Source organism: Daphnia magna, linkage group LG1 (assembly GCF_020631705.1).
Source record: "Daphnia magna isolate NIES linkage group LG1, ASM2063170v1.1, whole genome shotgun sequence".
Classification (NCBI taxonomy): Eukaryota; Metazoa; Arthropoda; class Branchiopoda; order Diplostraca; family Daphniidae; genus Daphnia; species Daphnia magna.
In genome coordinates this window covers 11983638-12005054 of record NC_059182.1, presented here as the reverse complement: position 1 = coordinate 12005054, position 21417 = coordinate 11983638, and the positions used below count along the sequence as shown (strand labels likewise).

At 38.6% G+C, this 21417-nt stretch overlaps 4 protein-coding genes across 10 annotated transcripts in view; 2 read left to right on the top strand and 2 right to left on the bottom strand.

The window, feature by feature from the left end:
- Nucleotides 1-1542, top strand: part of LOC116926395 (NADH dehydrogenase [ubiquinone] 1 alpha subcomplex subunit 9, mitochondrial) — a 2497-nt gene extending 955 nt beyond the window's left edge. Inside the window, exons 3-8 of the mRNA XM_045168272.1 lie at nucleotides 1-350; nucleotides 415-552; nucleotides 630-876; nucleotides 939-1056; nucleotides 1125-1190; nucleotides 1256-1542. The exon at nucleotides 1-350 is cut by the window's left edge and continues 55 nt beyond it. Coding sequence (XP_045024207.1) covers nucleotides 1-350; nucleotides 415-552; nucleotides 630-876; nucleotides 939-1056; nucleotides 1125-1190; nucleotides 1256-1432 — 1096 coding nt within the window. The 3' untranslated portion in view covers nucleotides 1433-1542. The remainder of the gene's footprint in view (nucleotides 351-414; nucleotides 553-629; nucleotides 877-938; nucleotides 1057-1124; nucleotides 1191-1255) is intronic.
- On the bottom strand, nucleotides 1531-2898 carry LOC116926404 (ADP-ribosylation factor-like protein 1). The gene is made up of 5 exons (XM_032933293.2): nucleotides 2717-2898; nucleotides 2547-2646; nucleotides 2368-2484; nucleotides 2195-2306; nucleotides 1531-2123 (listed from the first exon to the last, which is right to left on the bottom strand). Exons 1-5 carry the CDS (start codon nucleotides 2718-2720, stop codon nucleotides 1914-1916), a joined length of 543 nt encoding a protein of 180 aa, XP_032789184.1. The 5' UTR covers nucleotides 2721-2898; the 3' UTR covers nucleotides 1531-1913.
- Nucleotides 2899-6301: 3403 nt separating this feature from the next.
- Nucleotides 6302-10917, top strand: LOC116926361 (6-phosphogluconate dehydrogenase, decarboxylating). Of its 7 annotated transcripts, none has more exons than XM_032933239.2 (14): nucleotides 6316-6499; nucleotides 6675-6749; nucleotides 6819-6894; nucleotides 7100-7221; nucleotides 8695-8814; nucleotides 8900-9095; nucleotides 9176-9224; nucleotides 9367-9398; nucleotides 9467-9638; nucleotides 9741-9825; nucleotides 9891-10126; nucleotides 10198-10334; nucleotides 10399-10621; nucleotides 10680-10917. In XM_032933239.2, exons 3-14 carry the CDS (start codon nucleotides 6884-6886, stop codon nucleotides 10773-10775), a joined length of 1479 nt encoding a protein of 492 aa, XP_032789130.2. In that variant the 5' UTR covers nucleotides 6316-6499; nucleotides 6675-6749; nucleotides 6819-6883; the 3' UTR covers nucleotides 10776-10917. The 7 variants fall into 7 exon arrangements, with proteins under 7 accessions (XP_032789120.2, XP_032789130.2, XP_032789126.2 ...); XM_032933235.2 differs by having other exon boundaries at nucleotides 6557-6749; XM_032933238.2 differs by having other exon boundaries at nucleotides 6317-6499; nucleotides 6675-6894.
- LOC116926354 (dedicator of cytokinesis protein 7) lies at nucleotides 10786-21380 on the bottom strand. Its single transcript, XM_045168271.1, has 38 exons — nucleotides 21134-21380; nucleotides 20784-21068; nucleotides 20491-20722; nucleotides 20254-20424; nucleotides 20059-20180; nucleotides 19833-19974; nucleotides 19633-19770; nucleotides 19370-19562; nucleotides 19077-19294; nucleotides 18715-18895; nucleotides 18506-18628; nucleotides 18310-18448; nucleotides 18113-18254; nucleotides 17806-17994; nucleotides 17645-17745; nucleotides 17412-17583; nucleotides 16981-17357; nucleotides 16740-16917; nucleotides 16549-16680; nucleotides 16452-16481; nucleotides 16127-16389; nucleotides 15883-16064; nucleotides 15526-15620; nucleotides 15163-15466; nucleotides 14930-15004; nucleotides 14497-14699; nucleotides 14295-14429; nucleotides 13326-13478; nucleotides 13065-13223; nucleotides 12828-13004; nucleotides 12453-12713; nucleotides 12294-12388; nucleotides 12064-12235; nucleotides 11817-11997; nucleotides 11615-11760; nucleotides 11434-11560; nucleotides 11250-11376; nucleotides 10786-11159 (listed from the first exon to the last, which is right to left on the bottom strand). The coding sequence occupies exons 1-38, from the start codon at nucleotides 21196-21198 to the stop codon at nucleotides 10985-10987; spliced, it is 6360 nt and encodes a 2119-aa protein (XP_045024206.1). The 5' UTR covers nucleotides 21199-21380; the 3' UTR covers nucleotides 10786-10984.
- Between the last annotated feature and the right edge of the window lie 37 nt (nucleotides 21381-21417).

Here is a 21417-nt window from a genome sequence, read left to right as displayed (position 1 = left end):
GGTAAATGTCAACAGTCGTATGTCGGCCTTTCGACGAGGAACCGGGGGAAGATCTAGCTTTAACGGAGTTGTAGCCACGGTTTTTGGAGCAAGTGGTCATCTAGGCTCTGTTCTCTGCAATAAATTGGGCAATACTGGGACCCAGTTGGTGATTCCCTATAGAGGTGACTTTTATGATGTTGCACCACTAAAGTTGTGCGGGGATCTGGGCCAGATCTACTTTACACCATACAATCTCAAGGATGAGAGTAGCATTAGGAAGGCTCTAAGGCATTCCAATCTTGTTATCAATGTGATTGGCAGAGATTGGGAAACCAAAAACTTCTCATTTGATGACATCTATGTGAAAGGTAAACTATTTAATTGCTAAGTCAAGCTTGCACTTTATAATCACTAATAATTCATTTTTCGTAGGCCCAAAAACCATTGCACGCATTGCCAAGGAATGTGGTGTTGAAAGAATGATACATGTTTCTGCTTTAAATGCTAATGAACAACCTGAACCTCTTATGCTTAAAGAGGGTTCAAAATATTTGTCTGCCAAATGGAGAGGTTTATATTCAAAGATTGTGCAGCTTGTTTCATTTCTCATATCTTGGCAACTCCTATCTCTTGGCAACTCCTAATAGGTGAATTAGCTGTTCAGGAAGAATTTCCAGAAGCCGTTATTTTCCGCCCATCAGATATTTACGGTTCGGAGGATCGGTTCATGACATACTACGCTGCATTTTGGCGGCGTCAAGGTTCGGGGATGCCGCTGTGGAAGAAAGGAGAAAAAACTGTCAAGCAGCCTGTTTTCGTTTCAGACCTAGCGCAAGGTATTCTCAATGCTGCCAGAAACTTTGATACCAATGGACAGGTTTACCAAGCCATCGGGTAAGAATTTTGGCTGACCAAGCATTATTCACCATCATTAACATCGTTGGGATTATATGCAGACCAAAACGATACCAACTTGGAGAACTAGTCGATTATTTCTTTCGTGTTATGCGTAAAGACAAAGATTGGGGCTACTTCCGTTATGATATGCGTTTTGATCCTCTGTTCACGTTGAAAGTAAGTTTGAAGGTTAAAGACTTGTGTTATTCAACATATTGTTATTATGCATTTCTTTGTCTTTGTAGGTTTTTCTAACAACCAAACTTCCGGGATGGCCTATTGCATCTCTCGGATGGGACAAAATTGAACGAGTATAACTCAACCAATTCGTTTACTTATTAATACAACAAAATAACGTATCTTTCATCTCTACTAGGACCATGTTACCGACTGTGTTGACAACTCTCTGCCCACGTTGGAGGACTTGGGAGTTAGTTTAACTCGGATCGAAGATCAAGCACCTTGGCTATTGAAGCCCTATCGAGCCCATAATTATTATGATGAAGATTTGGGAGAATTTGAAAAGCCCGCTCCCCCTCCTGTTGTTGCCTAATTTCAAGGAGCTCCTATAGTCATCCTATTGGCTATCATGTACATGTTTTCATTCGAGTTGGCTTAAACAAGTAGTCTATAAAGTGAAAAGAACCGAGGTCAAAATTCAAACATTTATTTTCTTTTCTTCCATTGTGTTGGCATGTACATAAGTTATTCAAGCATAATTTCGTAAGATGCATCTTCAATTTGCCACAAAAAAAATCTCACAAACCAGAAAAGAAAATACCCTCTGAACTGAATCTATTTTAGCTGGCAGAGGAGGGGTAGAAATGGAAAATGAGAACACACTGACTCTCACACTTTACGATGAACAATAAGGATCCAAACATCTCTGAAAATGTAATTTAGCACACAACATGCTCGCGAATTTGAGGCCCGTCACCCTCTTAATTGTGAGGGTGCAAACAAAGGTTTAAAATGTAACAACTAATAGAAATCAGAGAACCAAGACATGTACACGATCAACAGAATAAGCAGCATTATTTGCGGCTCTGCAGTGCGTTGGATAGCCAATCCATCGCTTGATCTAACCCTTCGCCTTTGATTGCTGACGTCTTAAATATTTGAAAAGTTCGGTTTCTGAGCAAATCTAAACCTAAGGCTTGATGCACTTCTGCTACACTCATTGCACCTTCCATATCTTGTTTATTAGCTAGAACAGCTAGAATGGCTCCTTTCAGTTCTTCTTCCTAAAAGGAGAGGTAAGAGCATTATTACAGCATGATGCCAGTTACATAGCACTTTGTCTTAAATACATTACCTCTAACATCGAAACAAGTTCTTGCTTAGATATTCCTATTCTGTCTTTATCAACAGAGTCCACAACATAAATAATGGCATCAGTGTTGGAGTAATAACACCTCCAATATGGTCTAATCAAGACATCAATTAGGCCATCAGTGTAGTATTAAAAGAAGACAAAAAGCACTATACCTTATACTTGTTTGACCTCCAAGATCCCATACTTGAAACTTTAAGTTTTTATAGGTGACTTGCTCAACATTGAAACCAATCGTGGGAATGGTTGTTACAACTTCCCCGACCTGTAATCTGTCAAAAAAGTATAATACAGTCAAAACAAGAACAAACTTCACGAATATGTATTCATTTACCTGTACAAAATGGTTGTTTTTCCCGCACCATCAAGCCCTAAGATTAAAATCCTCATTTCCCGGCTACCAATTAAGCTGCGGAAGTAACTTAGAAGACCTCCTGCATAAAAAAAAGATGTAACGGCAAATACGTATACGATAAAATGACAGTAAGTTGAGATAATCCGTACCCATCGCTAAGGGTTATTTATGTGGTAGATTCGGTATAAAAAGCTACAAAGAAACTCGTAAGAAGAGCAATATATGACAGCTCTTAGGAATGAAAACTGCTCAATGAGCGATACGGTGACGTTGGCAACTTGGCATTGGGGTAGACGTTCAAACTCTGTGTTGGTTAAAGATCCAATACATTCATAACGCTAGAGCCTAGAGGCCTGGCCTACAGAGCATAGAATGATAGAACTGGACAAAAAAAGCCAACGTAAAAATTTAAGTTAAATTCTTCTAACGAAAAAAACAATAAACAATGAAGACAAAAGATTTTCCTATAGTTTTCTAGTTCAATTTCTTTGTGACTAGTTTTGGGGTTTGTAAATATCTATATTCTATACGGCTGTTGTTTAGCCAAGTCCCGGATTCCCGCAAATAGCAGACGGAAGATTCCCGAAATTTCCTCTCTGGATTCCTTATAATTTTACTCGATACCGCAGTTTGAATTTTGGTACAGAGTTAACACTTTTAGCCACATGAAAATCGCGGGTGTGAACTTAGTATGATGCCCGCAAGATCCCACATGTATATTAAAGTAAACGAATATGATAAAAAAAAAATTATTACCATCTAAAATGACTGTGTGTAACTGTATGTCTTCCTCTAGAGTCTCTAGTTCCTCTAGAGTCTAGGCGCAAATAATAACTTCTGACCTCTGAAAATACAACTGGACTTTTCACAATTATGTTGTGAAGTTTTGATCAATAGAAATAGGAAAACGATGACAGCAAGAGAGTATAGTCATCGACTGTATTGCGTTGTATGTAATAGATGTACAAACAGGACAACCTTGCAAATTACTAGGGCTTCCTAGCGACGTTTCATACACATTCAGACGGCATTGAAACTAGGGGCCCTCATTCCGTTTGGGAAGTTCCCGATAGGGTTGCTCTGTAATCGCGGCAACCATACATGCTCTGATTACACTCAACGGCTCCCGCTGTTCGCAAAGTTTTCGATAGCGTTGGAGAAAAAAGAATCACACAGTATAATCAAAACTGATTGCTAATTTCGATTAAGTAAATGGTTTCCTCGTTAAATTAGCCGATTTTAAAATAAACGAAAATTAAGTATTGTTACCATCCCAACTTTATATTTTGTTGTTTACGTTAAATTTAAATAAACTGTAAGGCCAATTGAAAAATAAACTTGATTTCCGTGATTAGCATTCAATTCTGAATTGAAATCATGTATTTTAAGCGAAAGTTGAAATTTGGCCAAAAATGGAAAAGTGGGAAGGGTATAGTAGTATAGCCTTCCCACTTTTGTCAAAATCTGCAAAAAACGACATCTCATGGAATTCGACAAAAATCACACGGAATGATCGAAATTGAACGTTGATTTCGATTAAGTTGTTGGTTTTCTCGTTAAACGACCTGTTTAAAAAAAACAACAAAGTGTTGCCCTTTTTAAAACTTAGTTTTAGGGTTTTTCTGATTCTAAGTGTTTGCTACTCTGGTTCCGTTTCATCCAAAAATCGATTAATTGAGTGAAAAACTTATATTTTATTCGGAATTAGCTTCTCATTTTGGTTGCATTAGGTTAAGATTTATTGAATTCCAAAACAAAATTCTAAGCCGATTTTTTATACAATAAGTCTGTCTTAAAATGCCAGGCTTAATTAATCAATTAAAACTATAGATATGTTATCAATAGATGGCTACACTGTTTAGTGGATCATCTGCGGTAGAAATTTATGGTTCATCAGATGTAGCCAACATGGTCTCCTTGGTGGACACCGACCCTCTGGTGGAAGTGCGGTCTCATTTTCCCCTATCTCCCAGTAGTGCTGCCGTCGAACGGTCGGTGCCGCCTAAAGGTCGGTGGCTTCATTTGTTTTGTGTGTGTGTGATTGTGTGTATTATTATTTGTGTGTGTTGTTTATTTTTTGTTCTTTTTATTTTGTTTTTAGGTGAGGTTTATTTGTTTTTGTATTATTTAAAAAAATCTTTGTATAAATTTTTAAAAGGAATAAACTTTTTAAGTGAAAAAAACCACTTATGTATTTGTAACATTTATAAACAACCACGAAATAAGTTTGACATTAGAAGTAAGAATATTCGGCAACAGCCAACAAGTGAATAGTCAGTTGTAAAGCAACCTTCAAAGCCCACCATAAACAACTGAGGACACACCTTTTAAAGCTAATTAGGTATTTTTCAATGTACAAATGTATTTAAATAATAAAATAATAAAAACAATTTGTTCTTGTCACTCTTCACTCATTGTATTTGTTTTATGTTGTATTTTAATAAGATAATTGTTACTTACCCCTTAAAATACACAGAGTTATTCGTTAAAAAGTACTTGTGTTTACACAGATTCTTGGTAATTCAAAACGTTGGGATAATAATAAGTCAAAGTTAGAATTCAAATTTGAATTTCGCGCGTCATTAAAATGGCCACCGCAATGGATGCCTGCAAAGGGGGGGGGGTACATTTTATTGTAATTTGTGGTTCTTAAACCATAAAAATAATAAATAATCATATCAACACATGCTAAAGATAATAAAGAATCTCAAAAATATATGTTATTTTTAGTTTGGTGTATATTAGTAACCAAACAACGTACCCCAAAATGTTAGTTTTTGGCCCTTCCCCCCCCCCCCCAGGATGTCATAAAATAAAATAATTAATTACGGTTTAAGTATTAAGCGGATTTACATAAATTTTACGGCAATCGATAGGTATGAATAAGGGCTATCTACTCGGTGAATTTCATAAACAAATATTGAAAAGGGAAAAATTCCCAATAAAACATACTTTTTTGCATTTAATCGATCTAGCGCAATATTGGATCTTAACGACAAAACGCAAAAAAATGTGTTTCGTTTGGAATTTTTTCCTTTTCAATATCGTTTTCGGGTTTGTTTGTTTTTGCACACTACTCCGCGGACTGTGGAAGGTCGATTGTTTTTCTTTATATGCAGAAGACGAAATATTAAAACCCTTTGGCATTATAAGGGTAAAACGGGAAATATAGGATTGTCATCATTCGACATACACTTTAAAAAATATATTCCTCATAATGGTACATGATTGTTCAGCATCAAAAGGAATAGCTCTTTTCCACAACTGAAGCATTTTCTCCTCTTTGGGCAAACTAAAAAATGAGTATGGGTTGGATTTACTGGTTAAATGAGAGCACCCACGACAGAAGCAGTACACCATTTTTGTACACTCCACAAAAAATGAGCTATGTCAACTTATATTTAATTTATTTCCTAGTTCGTACTGAATACAGACATGGAACCTTCCACAGTCCACGGAGTACTGCAAAAGAAACAAACCCGAAAACGAGTTTTTCAGGGGCTGCACTAATAACGGAAAAAAAATATGCGCCTAGTGGCTAAATTTCATTCACTATTTAAAAATAGTTTGAAATGCAGGACAGAGCCGAAAAAGATTACCGAAAAAATGCGCCGCATCCTGTACATATTTAATATGTATTTTTCCAGACTGCGAACTTAACCAGTTCTTGCTAAAAAAAAAGCTGAAAACTCGGGTTCTTCCATAAGAGCCCACGTTAAAATCGTCATTTCGTTTCAAGCCCCTCCTTTGGGAAGGGCGAGTTACGCCGAGCTCGGTTTCAGGACACTACTGTACGACCTACCTCCTTCCATAGGGCTGCGGCAAGCAGCTGATCATACTTTGTGTTGCACGAATCCTTATCGGGAAATTGCGTTTTTTGTTATATTAAACAAGAAAGTGATGGGTCACCCTCTACCAGAGAAAAGAGAAAGGTAAGATTTTTACCTGGTTCCATGCACGTTGAGGTAAAAGTTCTTTTTTTTTTCTAGCGAAAGAAAATGGAAGCTTTTGACCTACTTCCCTCCGGCTTTCGTTTGCTATCGTGCCGGAACAAAAAGCAAGCAACGCAAAAAGTTATATTAGCAATCTGTTTTGTCAAAAATTTAGGTAAAAGTATTTTTCTCATATCTGAGCCGAAGAAAGAAAAGTACCGTCGAATATCTGGTGGGAACGAAATTTGACGTAATCTTACCGTATTAGTACGCTATCATTTTACATGTCTATGGAGCAATATTCATCTTTTATCATCAGTTGCCTTGCGGAAAGCCAGTAGTGAAAGTGTATCGGGCTCGTACGAAATATTCCGTCTTCACACTATGGAACGAAAGTAATATTATTTTCCGAGATTTTGATCAGTTCCACGCTGCTTTTTTTAGTCTTTAAAACGTTAGTGTTGACTTGAAATTAAAGTGTTTCAACTTTATTCGATACTTATACAGTAAAAATGATCTTTATGTCTATGTAGGCCAATAAAGATTGCACTGTTAACACCTGTATTTTTTTTTTATTTTACCGATCTTTATTGTAACAAGAACTGATATCGGAGTTATCGGCTTGGCGGTGATGGGTCGAAATTTGGCCCTAAACCTGATCGACAACGGATTCTTTGTCAGCGTATATAATCGGACAACTCCGGAGGAACATTTACTGCAAGGTAGTTTATTCCTTCGGTCTTAGTAAAGGTCTACGAGTCTTTATTGTGTGATGTCATATCATGAGAATCTTGTATTTAGTCGGTAAAAGCTCCAGACAGCAGCTAAAATCTGGAACATGTTACACGAAGAAAAGATCTATTTTTTTTTTCAAAAATTAGATAATTAACGTGAAAGCTAATATTTTATTCAGACTCAGTGTCAAAATTTCGTGATGACAGGTTAAGTTTCATCGAATTCCAATTCAGAATTGTTAAGCACGATTTTTTCTTGAAAATGTCGGGCTTAAAAACAAGCCCGACTTTTTTGCTCATTTCTTTAATTTTTTCAAAAACCTACTAGATAGATATAGCAGTAAGTATACATGATTTAGATACAAAATTTTAGGAGGATCACGAAAATCAACTGGTACTTAAAAACTACTGGCACGAAAGATAATAAAAAAAAATAATAAAAAAAAAACAAAGAAAACATATTTTACATGTGTCGCGCCAGTAGCTTCTGGCAGTAAGCCGGGTATAAGGTAATCGGGGTCGAAGCCTAATGGCAGAACAATCTTGGAAAAAATGTGGCAGCTTTGCCTTGCATACTAAGCCCGTTTGGGGAACAGCAACTTTGCTCAACAGATTAGTTCCATAAGAAATAATGATACCCGTTTTTTTAAATGTGATAAATGAGCTATAACTTGTTTCAATTTTATAACCAGGATACCCAATACGAGAAAGGCGCAGATGTAAGGATTGGTATCTGTCCATCAGGAATGGCGTTGTGCGTTGCAAGCCATGTTTTTCTACAGTTTTCACTGTATAAATAGCTTTAATAATGTAATATATAATGTCTTGTCAGCCTTCTCTACTCGAACACATACGAATCACACGTTGATTAACTTATTCGGGAGGAAAGTCCCCGGACCCAGGCCAGAAAGTGGTTCTCATGAGCGTAGCATCCTGCCTCTAGCAGATACTGACGGCCAAGATGAACCTCGTGTTCTAGCCAATCTGCGGGCCAGGTGTTCGTCAAAGCAAAGCAATAGAAGGAGCTGTTCCGACAGCTAACACAACGGGGCTCATTCGACAAGAACATTTTAAGTTTTGATTCTTTTTTTGTAGCGAATAACACTTGCTAAATGTTTTTGAGCAATCTTTGCGTAGTATTTCACGGGCATGGTTCACATGAACGCGGACAGCAGATGATGGGTGCCACTTTTCATCAACGAATGCGAAATACTCCGCTTATTTATTTAAAAATTCCTAAAGGAATTCAACTCAGTTCTACATTGAGGTCCACCATATCCCGCCATCTCCAGTAGTGTAAGACTGCTGGTCTGGTGTGAAACAAACTGTAGAAAGATGATAAAATACGAAAAAGAAACTGTTTGTTTTGTAGAATTTCATTATAATCCTGTTCAACACATTCCATGTTTCTTGAAGAAATCATACCACATATCAATATTAAACACAAACTCCTTTTTACAGACTTTCTCGAAAATGACGCAAAACACTTGGTTAGCACAGGAAAGCTCATTGGTTCCTTTAACTTACCGTCTTTTGTGGAAGGAATTAAGCCACCGAGGCGTATTCTCCTCATGATTAGCGGTAATTGCTACATTCTAACTGTGTCGTCCACGATGACAGTATCCTGACCAAAACTTATTCACGTTTTCGTAATCAACATGAATAGCCGGGCCGCCTATTGATTCCGTCATTGGAGAGTTGGCACCACTTCTAGAAAAAGGTGATATAATCATGGATGGTGGTAATTCCGAACACTCGGACACTACACGTAGATGCCGGGCCCTCCGCAACATGGGTTTGCATTTTCTAGGGGTCGGAGTTTCGGGTGGAGAGGAGGGTGCTCGACACGGCCCGTCTATCATGTAACTACTTGCAGCTAGGGTTTTCTTTTTCCTTTTTTCTTCTTGTTAAAAGCAAAAAAAAAAAAAAAATCCGTTTACAGGCCAGGAGGAAGTCTTGAAGGATGGCTGCATACTAAAAACATTCTTCAAGTAAGTACTAGACCAAGTAAACGCAATGATCTAGTGCATGATATAACGATTAATGAAACCGAAAAGAATAGCTAATATATTCTTGAAATTGTGTTTTTTTTTAAGACATAACTTTTTCTTATGGCCTATGGGTTTATTTTAGGCAATCTCGGCAAAAGTGGACGGAAAACCATGGTTCGTAGAAGTATTAAATTAAACAAACATTTTTCAATCCTTCAGCTGTGACTTGTATCCCTACTAAGTTGTTCTTGGATCGGGACGGACGCAGCTGGCAATGCTACGTCCTCAGAAGGCGCCGGTCATTTTATCAAAACCGTCCACAATGGCATCGGGTATGCCGATATGCAATTACTTGCAGAAGCTTATCATCTGATGAAAGATCTTCTAAGCATGGGGCCTCCAGATATAGCCCAGGTATGCCACGCTAAAATAGTTTGCAAGCCAACAATAGCCTAAGCGAGTCTTTCATCGATATCGAATAACTAACTAAAACTAAATTTTTGTTGTTTCTTTCAGGCATTTGATGGCTGGAACGCTGAAAACCTAGAGTGGCGATTATTGGAAAACACAGCTGAAATTCTCAGATTTAAGGACGAGTTTGGTTAGTGGACTTACTGTACAATTATCAATGATAACTCTTTCTGAATAAGTATTACTTTCCACCAGGTGACTACCTTATCGACAAAATACGCGATGCAGCTGCCCAGAAAGGTACGGGTAAGTGGGCCGTGATTGAGGCTGCTAATGCTGGTATACCAGCAAATGTGATTGCGGAATCTGTATTCGCAAGATTCGTCTCTGCATCCAAAGAAGAACGAGTTGCAGCGTCAACACAGCTAGTTGGGCCCTCATTTCAAAAGTTTGAAGGTGATCGTATCACAATGATAGGTGACATAAGAAAGGTAACGTAAGCAACCTTTGATACGATAGATTGGATTTCGAAGAAGTCAATCACACCCTTTTTCCTAGAAAGGCTGTCCAGGCGTCGAAAATAATTCTTTACGCTCAAGGATTCATGCTTCTCCAGGAAGGTCTACCGAGACTGTTTGGGTGTCACTTGAACTGCGCTGATTTAGCACAAATGTGGAGAGGTGGTTGTGTTATTCGAAGGTAGAATGACTCATTCCGTTCGTAACTGCATCATGGAGCTATAAGTCTTATTCCTCTTTCACAGCAAGTTCCTTGACCACGTCAAAAACGCTTTTGTTCTAAATCCTCAATTAAACAACTTGATGATGGATGAATATTTCAGCCGGACGTTGGCTGATTGCCAACTAGCTTGGCGCCGAGTCACAGTGACAGCCATTAACCATGGGATTCCAACGCCAGCTTTTTGTTCGGCGCTCTCTTACTATGACAGCTTTCGATGTCCGCGCCTTCCTGCCAATTTATTACAGGTTCGTTTAATTATTATAACAATTCACTAAATTAAACACTTATTTTACTGTTAAAAAGGCTCAGCGCGATTTTTACGGTGCTCACACATTCGAATTACTAGAGCATCCTGGCGTGTTTCTGCACAATGACTGGACTCAAGTAAAACCGAAATGAATTCACCTTCTTTTAACTCTAGGAATTTTTATTAGTACCAAAAAATAGTAATAAAATAAGCTGAACAGAATCGAAGCAAAGGAATGGTTCATTCTTGTAGCAACCCGTAGAAACAGGATGAATACACTGCTCTACTCTCAAACCTGTTACCAATACATCAGTCACTGGTAGTACTACACCCGTGGCTTTGCTAGCAACATTGTCCGAGATCATCTGCGGTTGCGTCGGTTACGAGTACTAAGTCCGTTAGGAGATGACGGTGCCATGTTAATGAGTGGAGCGAGTCGCTCTGTAAATCGCCGATAGTTTCTCTCTAATTCCTTTTGATAATCCAGTTGGTCCGGCCCAATGAGACTTTTATTTCTTTTTAAGGCATCACTGCATCTAATATCAAGTAAGAAAAAAAATCAACATTTGCATAACTAAGTTAAGAGTAAAAAAAATAATAATAATAAAATAAAATAATCAACAAACCTTTTGGAGAAATCTTTGAAACAAAGGCGCAATTTCAGTTGAAATTTATCTATAGTTTTTTCTGGGTCTGCAAGGTCGGACAAGAAAACACTTGCCACTTCCAATGGCCCTTGGTTCACGGTAGTACCTGAAATGCCATCAAATGTGAACGTGTTGAAGGGCAAGAAGATCACGAAAAACTTACCAATGCAGCCTTGTAAAACCATCTGTAAGATTTTCGGGTCAGGTGGCTCTTGAATGGTCGCCAATGCCAGTTCAGTGGTTTTTTTCTGTATATCCTCGATAGCCACTTCGATAGGTGTTAATACAACCTGAAAATCCTCTTGCGTTTAGAAAGCCCAAAGAAAGTTTTGCAAAATTTTTACCTGATGGCGTCCAACGACCTGTATCCGTGTTTTAACATAGGGAAAATGATTGGCGGTAGTTAGCACTGTTTTGCGCTTGTATTGCTCATGAAGTTCACCGTGGGCTCTTCCATCCGGGGTGAATGGCGTAGCGTACATAAATCGCTCTGGGTAAATGTAGAACCATTAAACTCCGCAAATCAGGTATTCAAATATATCTTACTAATATTGAAGTTTCTTTCAAAAACAGTCACACGATGTCTTAGTTCAGAAACATCAAAGTATGGCTCTACGTAAGTTATCTGAATGTAAGCACGCTCTGCATTCAGTTTTGATACATCCACCGGGTTAGAATCTTTAATCATAACAACTGCCGCTGAACCAAATCGTTCGCAGTAGAAGTTCTAATAAAGTAAATGGGTTTCCTGTAACAATAATAGCAACCAGAAATTTCGACTAATAGTTTGTACCTCAAGGCGATGCGATATCTCAGGGAGTTTGGTTAAAGTTGGCTCTTTATAGATGAATTCCTCTCCATCTAGGTCGCCAAATTTCGACCCATAAAAACCAACCCGAAAATAGGTTCCAAACATTCGCTTGCCGTGTTGTTGTTCAATTCGGGTAAATGCATCGTATAGTTTGCTAATGAGAAAAACATTAGATCGCTAAGCATGTAGCGTAGCTCATCGAGTAGCCAAACCTGTGTATATTTGCAAGCTTCTTAAAATCCCGGTGAGCTTCCGCGATTGGCGTAAGAATTTTGTATACTTCATTCATAGCTTCAAACATACCACCCTGTGCAATAATAAAAGAAATGAATATTTACAGTAAAAAAAAAAAACTTAGAGTACTGCCTTACAAGTTGGAATGAACTAGCTGCCTGCTCTAGAAGGCCTATAAGTCCATTTTCAGTGAAGTACTTTCCCGTACAAAATCCCTCTTCATCAGGACAGAGAACGTCGTCGGAAACGGCACTTTCCTCGACGGCATTGGCTGAAAGACGCTCAAATGGCATTGCTCCAACAGGTAAGTACTTCTGGTCTTCAAGCATGCAAAGATACTCGGATACCAAGGCGGCACTATGGACGAGACACATGGCCGCTTCTGCGTGGTTACCTCGCTAAAACAAAAAGCAAATGCAGATTAAACATAAAACAGATAACAATACAAGAAAGAAAAATAATTTAGCAAAACGCATTTAAAATTCAGAAATTCCCAGTTTAGAAGGTTTCACCTCAGTATGCTTTTGAGCCATGTTGGCTAACCAAGTGAGTCTAAGATCCGGAGAGTTCTGATAACCTTTTGCAATACGATACATGAGGTCAAGTAGCATTTCGGGGTCTTCTTGAAATTCTTTCATTTTCACCGTGTCTGATAATATCATATGCAAATTGAAGACCAAATCTTGGACCTACCAAACAACAAGCCTAATTAACAACCTTGATGCTGGAAATTAGACATGATAGGATACCTGTTCGGGGAAAGTGGTATCTTGCAGTTCCACGTCTTGCTCAGCATAAACCAGAATGGTTTTTAGCGAACGTCTTAGAGCTTCTTCGTTAAATTGCGCACTGGTTCCAACTAATGAACTCAAGGACATGGTAACCTGCATCTTTACTCTGGCGAAATTCTGGAAGGAAATCAAACGATTACAAGGAAATGAAAAATAATAATAATAATTAAAAAAAATATTAGTAAATAATAAAAAAAAAAACGCTTGATTCCTACTCACATTTCCAATTTCGAAATTCTGGCGCATGAGGAGGTATAAAGACGCAGAAGCCTGAGAACGAATGCTGCTGATACTGTTGCTGCAATGCCGCAAAAGCCGCAAACACAAGTCAGCGCAGAGCTCAGTTTCCTCATCAAACAGCAGTCCTGGAAACTATGGTTTTAAATAAAATATGTTAAAGAATTACTGCAAATAAATGAAATATAATTTGATAAAATTCAATCAGGTACGGTTTAGTAGACACTTCTAACAAACATTCATCAAGCAAAAGTGGAAAACTAGCAATTCAACTGCGAATACAATATCATTCCCGCGCCGCTAGAGGGCTCCACAGCTACAATTCGACAAGAAATATTCGAAAGACCCCATTGAGTGATAAAACAATTAAAATAAAAATCTTAAATTTTCGGTTGAAAAATGTGATAAATGAGCTGTAGATTACTTGTGTTCTTCCAGTAGAATCATGCAGCATGAGCAGCTTTCAGAAAGAACAAGGTAAAAACATGACAATAATGTTTCATATGCTTTGTAGACCAAGTTTTACCGTAATTCTAAACGTATAAATAGCTTGTCTCGTCTGCTTCATAGTGTCTTGTCAGCCTTCTCTACTCGAACACATACGAATCACATGTTGATTTACCCATTCGGGAGGAAAGTCCCCGGACCCAGGCCAGAAAGTGGTTCTCATGAGCGTAGCATCCTGCCTCTAGCAGATACTGACGGCCAAGATGAACCTCGTGTTCTAGCCAATCTGCGGGCCAGGTGTTCGTCAAAGCAAAGCAATAGAAGGAGCTGTCTCAACAGCTAACACAACGGGGCTCATTCGACAAGAATTTCTTTTTCTACTTTAAGCGTCACAGGTCTGTTTACTTTGTACCGAAAACCGCATGCTAATGCTTGGGGTACTTTATATCGGCAAGGACTAACTCTCTTTCCCTTATTAGCCAATTCCTCCTAGTAAATATTTACCTTGTATACAAGTGCCCTTTGGGTGGCAAAAGCATTTTGCAGTAAAGCGGTGCTCTGGCAGCATCCCAGTAAATGAAGGAGAACACGGAGAGCTACCGGGAGCAGCGTCTGCAAGTTATCGTGTTGCGAAACTACCTATTTATAAATATATCAAATACATTATTTAACTACATACAATTTCATTTTGGATTTTTGAACCAACCTGCACTATGAGCTCCAACGTGTCGAGAATGGTAAGGCTGGTTTGTGTTGAAAGGTTGCCTTCCATGTAGGTATCCAATTCAACATCTACCCGAGGTTTTTCCCATGCTTCATTGGCCAATTTCCAGGCTGCTGTATCTTTGCGCCATCGCAGCGTCTGTTTGTCAGCGACAGTTACAGATGGATTGGGCGACGGATTTCGTTCTTAAAATAAAAACGAATGATTTTATAAAACGCTATTTACACAAGAATAGAAAAATTAGTATTTGATAGCATTAGCAATAGAAATTTTAACAACCGCTGTACATCCATGCGTTACATATAAATCAAGCATGCCAGCAATCTTCGTTATTTTCACGGTTAGTTTCGACTTTATTTCAGGCAAGTAAAATATGCAATGAGTGTGCAGTGTGCGAAAGCAGACAGCTGCCCACCTGGTGTGGCTTGTGTATGGGCAATTCCCGTGTAGAACTGTGAATTTCCCACTACGCTGCCGCTACCATTTATCGCTGCTCCGCCAATTTTTTGTCACAAAAAAAATGTTGATAAAAAATGAATATAGCCGTCTAATAATACGCTCTAAAATGAGAACTTTACTTTTGGAACATCGATCTATGAAAATTATGATTCTAAAATGAATTGAAGAAAAATTTGTGTTGGCTATTACCGCGGCGACGTAGAATGAGATCAGAACGGGCAGATCCTTGGCCAAGGATGAGGTCCTCTAAGCGCGATTTGACGATCTCTGTAGTTCGGCCGCCCCTTTGCTGCATGGAACGAAGAATACCGCGTTTTCCACGATATTCAAATCCAGAGACGCAGATAAAAAGCAACTCCAAAAGGCGATGAAGCTTGGCCGGATTTAATTCAGACCACCAATTCCGCAATGGCACTTCTTCAACGTGACGCAGAACCCACAATAGACAAACCAGCAGGTGACGAGTTGTTTCCGCAGATATTTTTCCTTTCGCCTAACGTAACGAACTTAAGAGAAAATGCGGAAGAAAAAACAATAATGTGTCCGACATACCTGGTCAACCGGAATTCCAGCAATAGCTTGTGCAACAGCGAAGTTCACCGTTGAAGAATCTTGCTCTTCATTGCTCCCTTCGACTAGAGGCCTTCCTGTGTTTCACAATGTTTTTTGTTTTTTTATATGTTACCAAAAGTGCATTTTAAAATGGTTTTTGAAAGATTAGTTTGTCAGGTGCGAAACCAAATGAAAACTGTGTACTCCTTAAGCAACAGCTCATCCCCGAACGACCTTACTGTTAATGTAGCGCACTGATCTTTGTCCCAAGAAAGCTTATACTAAGCGACAAATTAAATGATCTGGCGCAAGATTATTCACTGTTATATCAAAGTATTCATAAAAGTATTCAATTACCTTTTGTTTCCGAGTTCCAATCAAATAGATGTGGGAGGGCATCAATCAGGACGCCAATTAATGGCAAGTATAAAGTAGCCACCCTGGCTTTGCAAGTTGCATCGGAATATCTCGGATCCCAATCATGGCTTGTTAACAAATTTCGTACTAAATTTGCTGCTCGTGCATGCAAAGCAGGGCTCCTATAAACGAATAGTAAAATATAAATATAATTTAATCAACAGAAACTTTCAGTTTTACTAACTGCAATTCAAAGACGGCTGCGAGTTCAGAAAGGATCAAGCCGATGAGGAAGTGCTGCTGGCGAAATTCACCAGTTAGCTCAGCAAAGCGTGCTGAGCTAGACACACCAACCAACGTGGAAACAAAAGATGATTGGCTGTTTGATGAAGATACAGATGGTGAAGGTGACGGTGATGAAGCAGTCGAACTGCATAGCGGTGTTGAATAAGGCAAGTTAAGCGCGACGAAGTGCTCGTGGCTGCATATTACGCGCAAGAAGTCTAACTGCTCCGAAATATTTCTTATAATAAAATTTTTCTTTAGCTGAAAACAAGAAACACAATTACCTTTAGACTTGTGATGTGCGGAATTTCGTTCTAAAAATTGAAGAAAATTGTTTCGTTACAGTAAAACAGATTCTGAATCATAAAACACATGAATTACTGGGTAAAGTGCCTTGTCTTCTGCCAGCGTACGGATATAGGAACGAATCAGGGAGAAAACAAAACCTCGGTCCATAACAGAAAGCAAATCATGAAGAAAGAAGGAGAGATAAATGTTCAATAAAAGGGCACTCTGAAAAACAAATGAAATTAAATCAAACGGTTACATATGTACGAGATTATAACATATACCTTCGATTCGCCACCATCACGTCGCTGCCTTGATAAAATTTCGGCTGTAACGAGTGAAACTAAACGTCCTATGTCTTCTAGGAAACGCTCCGGAAATCTTTGCTTCCGTGGGGAATCTAGCTTCTGAGTTGAACCCAAGTATTCCACCATACTTTTGACTATCAGCTCAAAAAAGAACCTGTTTGTTTCAGCAGCGATAGATTATATATGGCTAATTTCGATGTTACACTGAATAACGTACCATGCGTTTGAGAATACAACATCTCGAGATGCGTTTGTGGACATGGCCCATAGAAGAGCAATTTCTTCGTGAAGAAGTTTACGCTGACTGGGCCAAGCTGTAGATGTAAAATCATTCCCGCTTTTCGCATTATTGGCTCTATCAACTCCTTTCAGACAGCTGTTAATTTCAGCATCTAATCCAACGTTTTCAACATTCAGATGAACTTCTGGCTGGCTTATCCTTCTGTTATGCTTCCGTTGTGGAGGTAATGAGAGAGGGCGGTGCTGAGGGGGACAGTAAACGCGGTTTTCTTGTGGAACACATGCTTGAAAATGAACATAAGTGGCTAACAAACTGTTTCTCCCATGTGGATCATTCAAGTGATCGAGAATTTCCTGGAATTAGTACTAAATTAGCATCATGTTAATGATTCTCATTATTTCACTTACTGTGAATGTTCCGACGATTGCAACAAGACAATCAAAGGCTACGCCAGCGCATTTGAGCAGCTGGCCATTCAAAAGAGGAGGAGAGACAATCAGGCCAATCAACTTTTCGAGAATCAAAGGAAGAAATTTAACCATTTGTTCAGTTTTTGAATTGTTCAAATCGCCAATGCTAACGATACAAAATTGTGTAAAATAAAGCATATTTATTAGTAGTAATTTGTTTTCTAACCTTTGTTTTCAAACTGGTTTCCATATTGGCTTCCCCGATATGAGGTACAATGCGATTCTCTTCCAAGGCAGAACAAATATTTAAAAAGCGATCTAGATGACGATCCTAATGCAAAGCGATTCATGAATGACACGGAGTACCAACAGATAGGTATAAAGTATATACCAAAGTGTGAATTGACGTTACAGCTTCGATGACAATGTTAAAAATCCCTTTATGGTTGTCTACCCAACGCGTCCCCGGTAACATTACTTCAGGATGTATGTAAAGATAGTTTGATGGTGGGGGATCCAACATAACCGGAAGAGAGAATTCTCCAGTTTGTAGGCTGCCGTCTTTAAGCATCGGTAGCCACTTACGATACATAAAAAAAAAAAAACGAATAATAATATTATACGACGTGATCCAGATTAATTCATACGATTCATTAATAAAAAGTAATCAAATTTGGATTTTCTTTTTCTTTTTTTACCGAGTATCCAACAACAGTTTCTACAGCTGTTTGCTCAACTTTCCGCTGGCAAGAAACATGGTAAAACGTGAACAGCAGATGATGGCAGTCTTTTAAATTCGCGGGTAATTTTATTTTTATTTCATCGTAAAAATCAGGACACCTATAAATAAAGTATTGACATGAATAATTGACCTATATTAGTTTAGAATAATTACTTGTTGTGATAAGTGACGGCGGTGAAGTAGTCGGAAGAAAATTCGGCACAAGATGATTTACCAAAAATGACAGGCATTGCGTGGGTTTCTTGTTCTCCACACATAAATTGTATCCTTACTGAAATATTTCGTGCCGATCCTGTTGAAGGTCAATACGATTAATAAAAGTTTCTTTACCAGAAACAAGAGTAGTAACCTCTGTTCGCGAAGTTCAAATTTTTCGGATAAACATAAAGTAAATTCCTGTATGTGTAAAACGGCGTATAGACCTCTCTGGGTGGAAACTCTATCAGCTCTTTTGTAGGCCTTATTTTGTCGTCTTTCAATAAATCACGTAGTTAATAAAATGGGGAAAAAATATGTAAAAATGTGTCAGCAGGCGTCCATGGACAATTAGTAAATTACCAGGATAAGGATGCAGCTTAGCTAACTCTGGAGTCAATGAACATTTATTTTCTTCGGGACAAGGTGAAACTTCAAGTTTTAATGTTCCTGGTATGCATTTCAACCTTTTCAATGCATTATTAGATCTCCGTAGTTCGTGAAGGTATTTGTACAAATCATCATCTCTAAGCCTATCACCCTCCTATTGAGGGGAGAGCGAAACACGGAGAAAAAAGAAGCAGAAAGGGAAAGAAAGAAAAAGAAAGACGAAGCAAATAGGAAGAAAAGGGGAAAGAATGGCGGGAAAAAACGGTGTTAATGATTTCACGATAAATCAAGTACATGAATCGAACATGGATCTAGAAATCAAAGAAATTTCGAACCTGTTTGAAGAAACTGGAAACGGTGAGAGTGACGGGTCGAAAGTTATCGAGACTCAACCCAGCTTCATCTCCTGTGGATGACCAACTACTTCGTTTATCGTGGGATCCCGCCGTACCACGTCTTTCCAAGGAACCACGTCGTGACCAGGACCCCGATCCTGTGTCAACTCCAGTTTTTCTTCGGAATTGATCAAAACTACTAGTGCTATTTTTGCGATCTTTTTTTTCCTCAGGTAGAGCAGCAAATTAGCAAACACAATCTCTTTAGTATGACAAAACCATTTTTTCTTTACCCAAGCTGTTCGCTCCCGAGGGCGGAACTGCTTCATTTGAGTCACGTTCGTTTGTTTTATCCTTTTCACGGTCACTATTTCCAGCTCCGTGGAGTATGCTGTGTAAATGAATTCCTGTCCACGCAAAGGGCATCCTGTACCTCCCAAGTCTTTCGCAGCACGCTACGGCATTTGCTTTCACCTTTTCTCGGTTCTACGAATCCAGATTGTGTCACAGCTTTTAGTTCTATAGGACGCATAGATTCGTTTTTCCTATACCATACCTTATCGTCTTTAATGTATGGTTCGGTACATTCATTTATATCGCCCTGAAGGACTTTTTCCAGCTTGACAACAAGAAATAGATCCGTTGATGGATATGTTGTACTGAACGTGCAGGAACGACTCAGGGTGCTAACATCCTAGGGAATTAATAACAGTTAATAGCTCGGCTTAAACTTCATATTAAATGTGGGGAGGTTACTTGAAAAGGGATATGGGTAGCCAACATATGCTTAATAGAATCCGAATTCAAATCAAAATAAAAGTTCTCTGATATTTTTTTCTTCTCTTTGGCATCGTACAACGCCATGGATGCATAAATTGGTTCGATTTCTAGCTCAAGCCTTTAATAAGAAAAATTTGTTAAAATTTTATACAATAATAAATGATCTTGTTTTGTTTTTTTTCGTTTTTTTGTTTTTTTATACTGAAGTTGAGTGCATTTCACTAAAATTCGATGCCCCAGATGTTCAATCGGCATATCAGGTTGGCAACGTCTCTCGATGATATCTTCATCATCTTGAGGCGGATATAGTGCAAACAATGTATCCTGAGATTTCAAGACGATAAGTACACTATTAGTCCACAGAATCACTTCTAATATACGAGTCAGAAAAGCGTACCAACTGTAGTTCAGATCTTCGAAGTTTGTTCACATTATCTATTACATCAGGAGCTAAACGGTCTAGTAACCCTGGAAGTGGAGGATCACTAGCTGTTTGCCGCAGATCAAAAGTTGCCCAGCTACCACGTGGAGTATCTGATACAGAGTTTGAGCTACGAATGGAACTAGCCTGTAGATTAAAACTTAGAAAGTAGAATTTATGAACAGAGTAAACTGTAATTCAGATTTCCTATACCTTTGTTGACAAAGAATCTATCAAATTATTTTCATTTTCACTGTTTAAATTGCCATCATTTTCTCCATCAATTTCAAACTCCTGACGAGGGGTAGACGCCAAAGCATTAAGACGACTAGCTGCTTGACGTGCAAGGCTTCCACTGCTATACTCTTGGTATCTATGTTGAACAATCAGCCATGGTGAAGTATAACAGCGTACACAATCTCTTACATGAGAGTTTAATGTTTCCCTAAAATTAACATTTAGATTAGTTTATGTTTTCTCCTTTTATCTCCAGTTAAACTACAGACAATGGCTCTGGTGGTGTTATTGGTTGTAGAGTCCTCCACGGTCTTGGGAGGAGATAGATCTGTAGATCATCCAGGGGGAAGCTGAGGACAAGTTTCAAGGGATCTGGGTCACTTGCATGTTCATTCATGACATCCTCATAATCCAATGGTTCAAGCACTTCATTCCATGTGACAGAATGGGCACTCTGTATACTACCAGCATATGAAACGGTTCGGCTTGTTTGGTAGCCATCACTCATTTGACTAGCTGATGACATTGCTCTCCGTACTTCCGATGCATGTTGCCTGAAATAGCGTGATGTTTTGAAACCTTCTTGGAGACAATTTGTGCATTTTGATCAATGAATTACCTAGGAAGTCTCTGGACAAACGGCCGCTGTCCAATAAGGCTAGACGCTTGTGAAGGTATAGACATTTTTTGCGGTCAAATCTGTTGTTAACGTTTCACAATTTAATATCCAATTGAAACTACATAGTACAAAAGAACTTAATGTATCAGAAGAGCAGGATTCTCAAGCAAAATTTTTAAACATGGACTGCAACTAACACAGGTATTGTTTATCTGTCAGTCGCCAATCTAAATCGGATGCTGATTAACAATCGAACGAAATATTTTAAGCATCGATACATGATG

Excerpts from the sequence above, each read along its gene's own strand:
- LOC116926404 (XM_032933293.2), bottom strand. Across the intron at positions 2,485-2,546 it reads AAAACAACCATTTTGTACAG|ATTACAGGTCGGGGAAGTTG; the intron begins GTAAATGAATAC and ends CTTTTTTGACAG. Across the intron at positions 2,307-2,367 it reads GGAGGTCAAACAAGTATAAG|ACCATATTGGAGGTGTTATT; the intron begins GTATAGTGCTTT and ends TGTCTTGATTAG.
- LOC116926354 (XM_045168271.1), bottom strand. The coding sequence starts at position 21,198 with ATGTCTATACCTTCACAAGCGTCTAGCCTTATTGGACAGCGGCCGTTT. Across the intron at positions 13,005-13,064 it reads ATACCACTTTCCCCGAACAG|GTCCAAGATTTGGTCTTCAA; the intron begins GTATCCTATCAT and ends GTTGTTTGGTAG. Across the intron at positions 12,236-12,293 it reads AAGCTTGCAAATATACACAG|CAAACTATACGATGCATTTA; the intron begins GTTTGGCTACTC and ends TTTTCTCATTAG.
- LOC116926361 (XM_032933229.2), top strand. The coding sequence starts at position 6,468 with ATGGGTCACCCTCTACCAGAGAAAAGAGAAAG. Across the intron at positions 8,815-8,899 it reads TATTCTCCTCATGATTAGCG|CCGGGCCGCCTATTGATTCC; the intron begins GTAATTGCTACA and ends CAACATGAATAG. Across the intron at positions 10,127-10,197 it reads TGATAGGTGACATAAGAAAG|GCTGTCCAGGCGTCGAAAAT; the intron begins GTAACGTAAGCA and ends TTTCCTAGAAAG.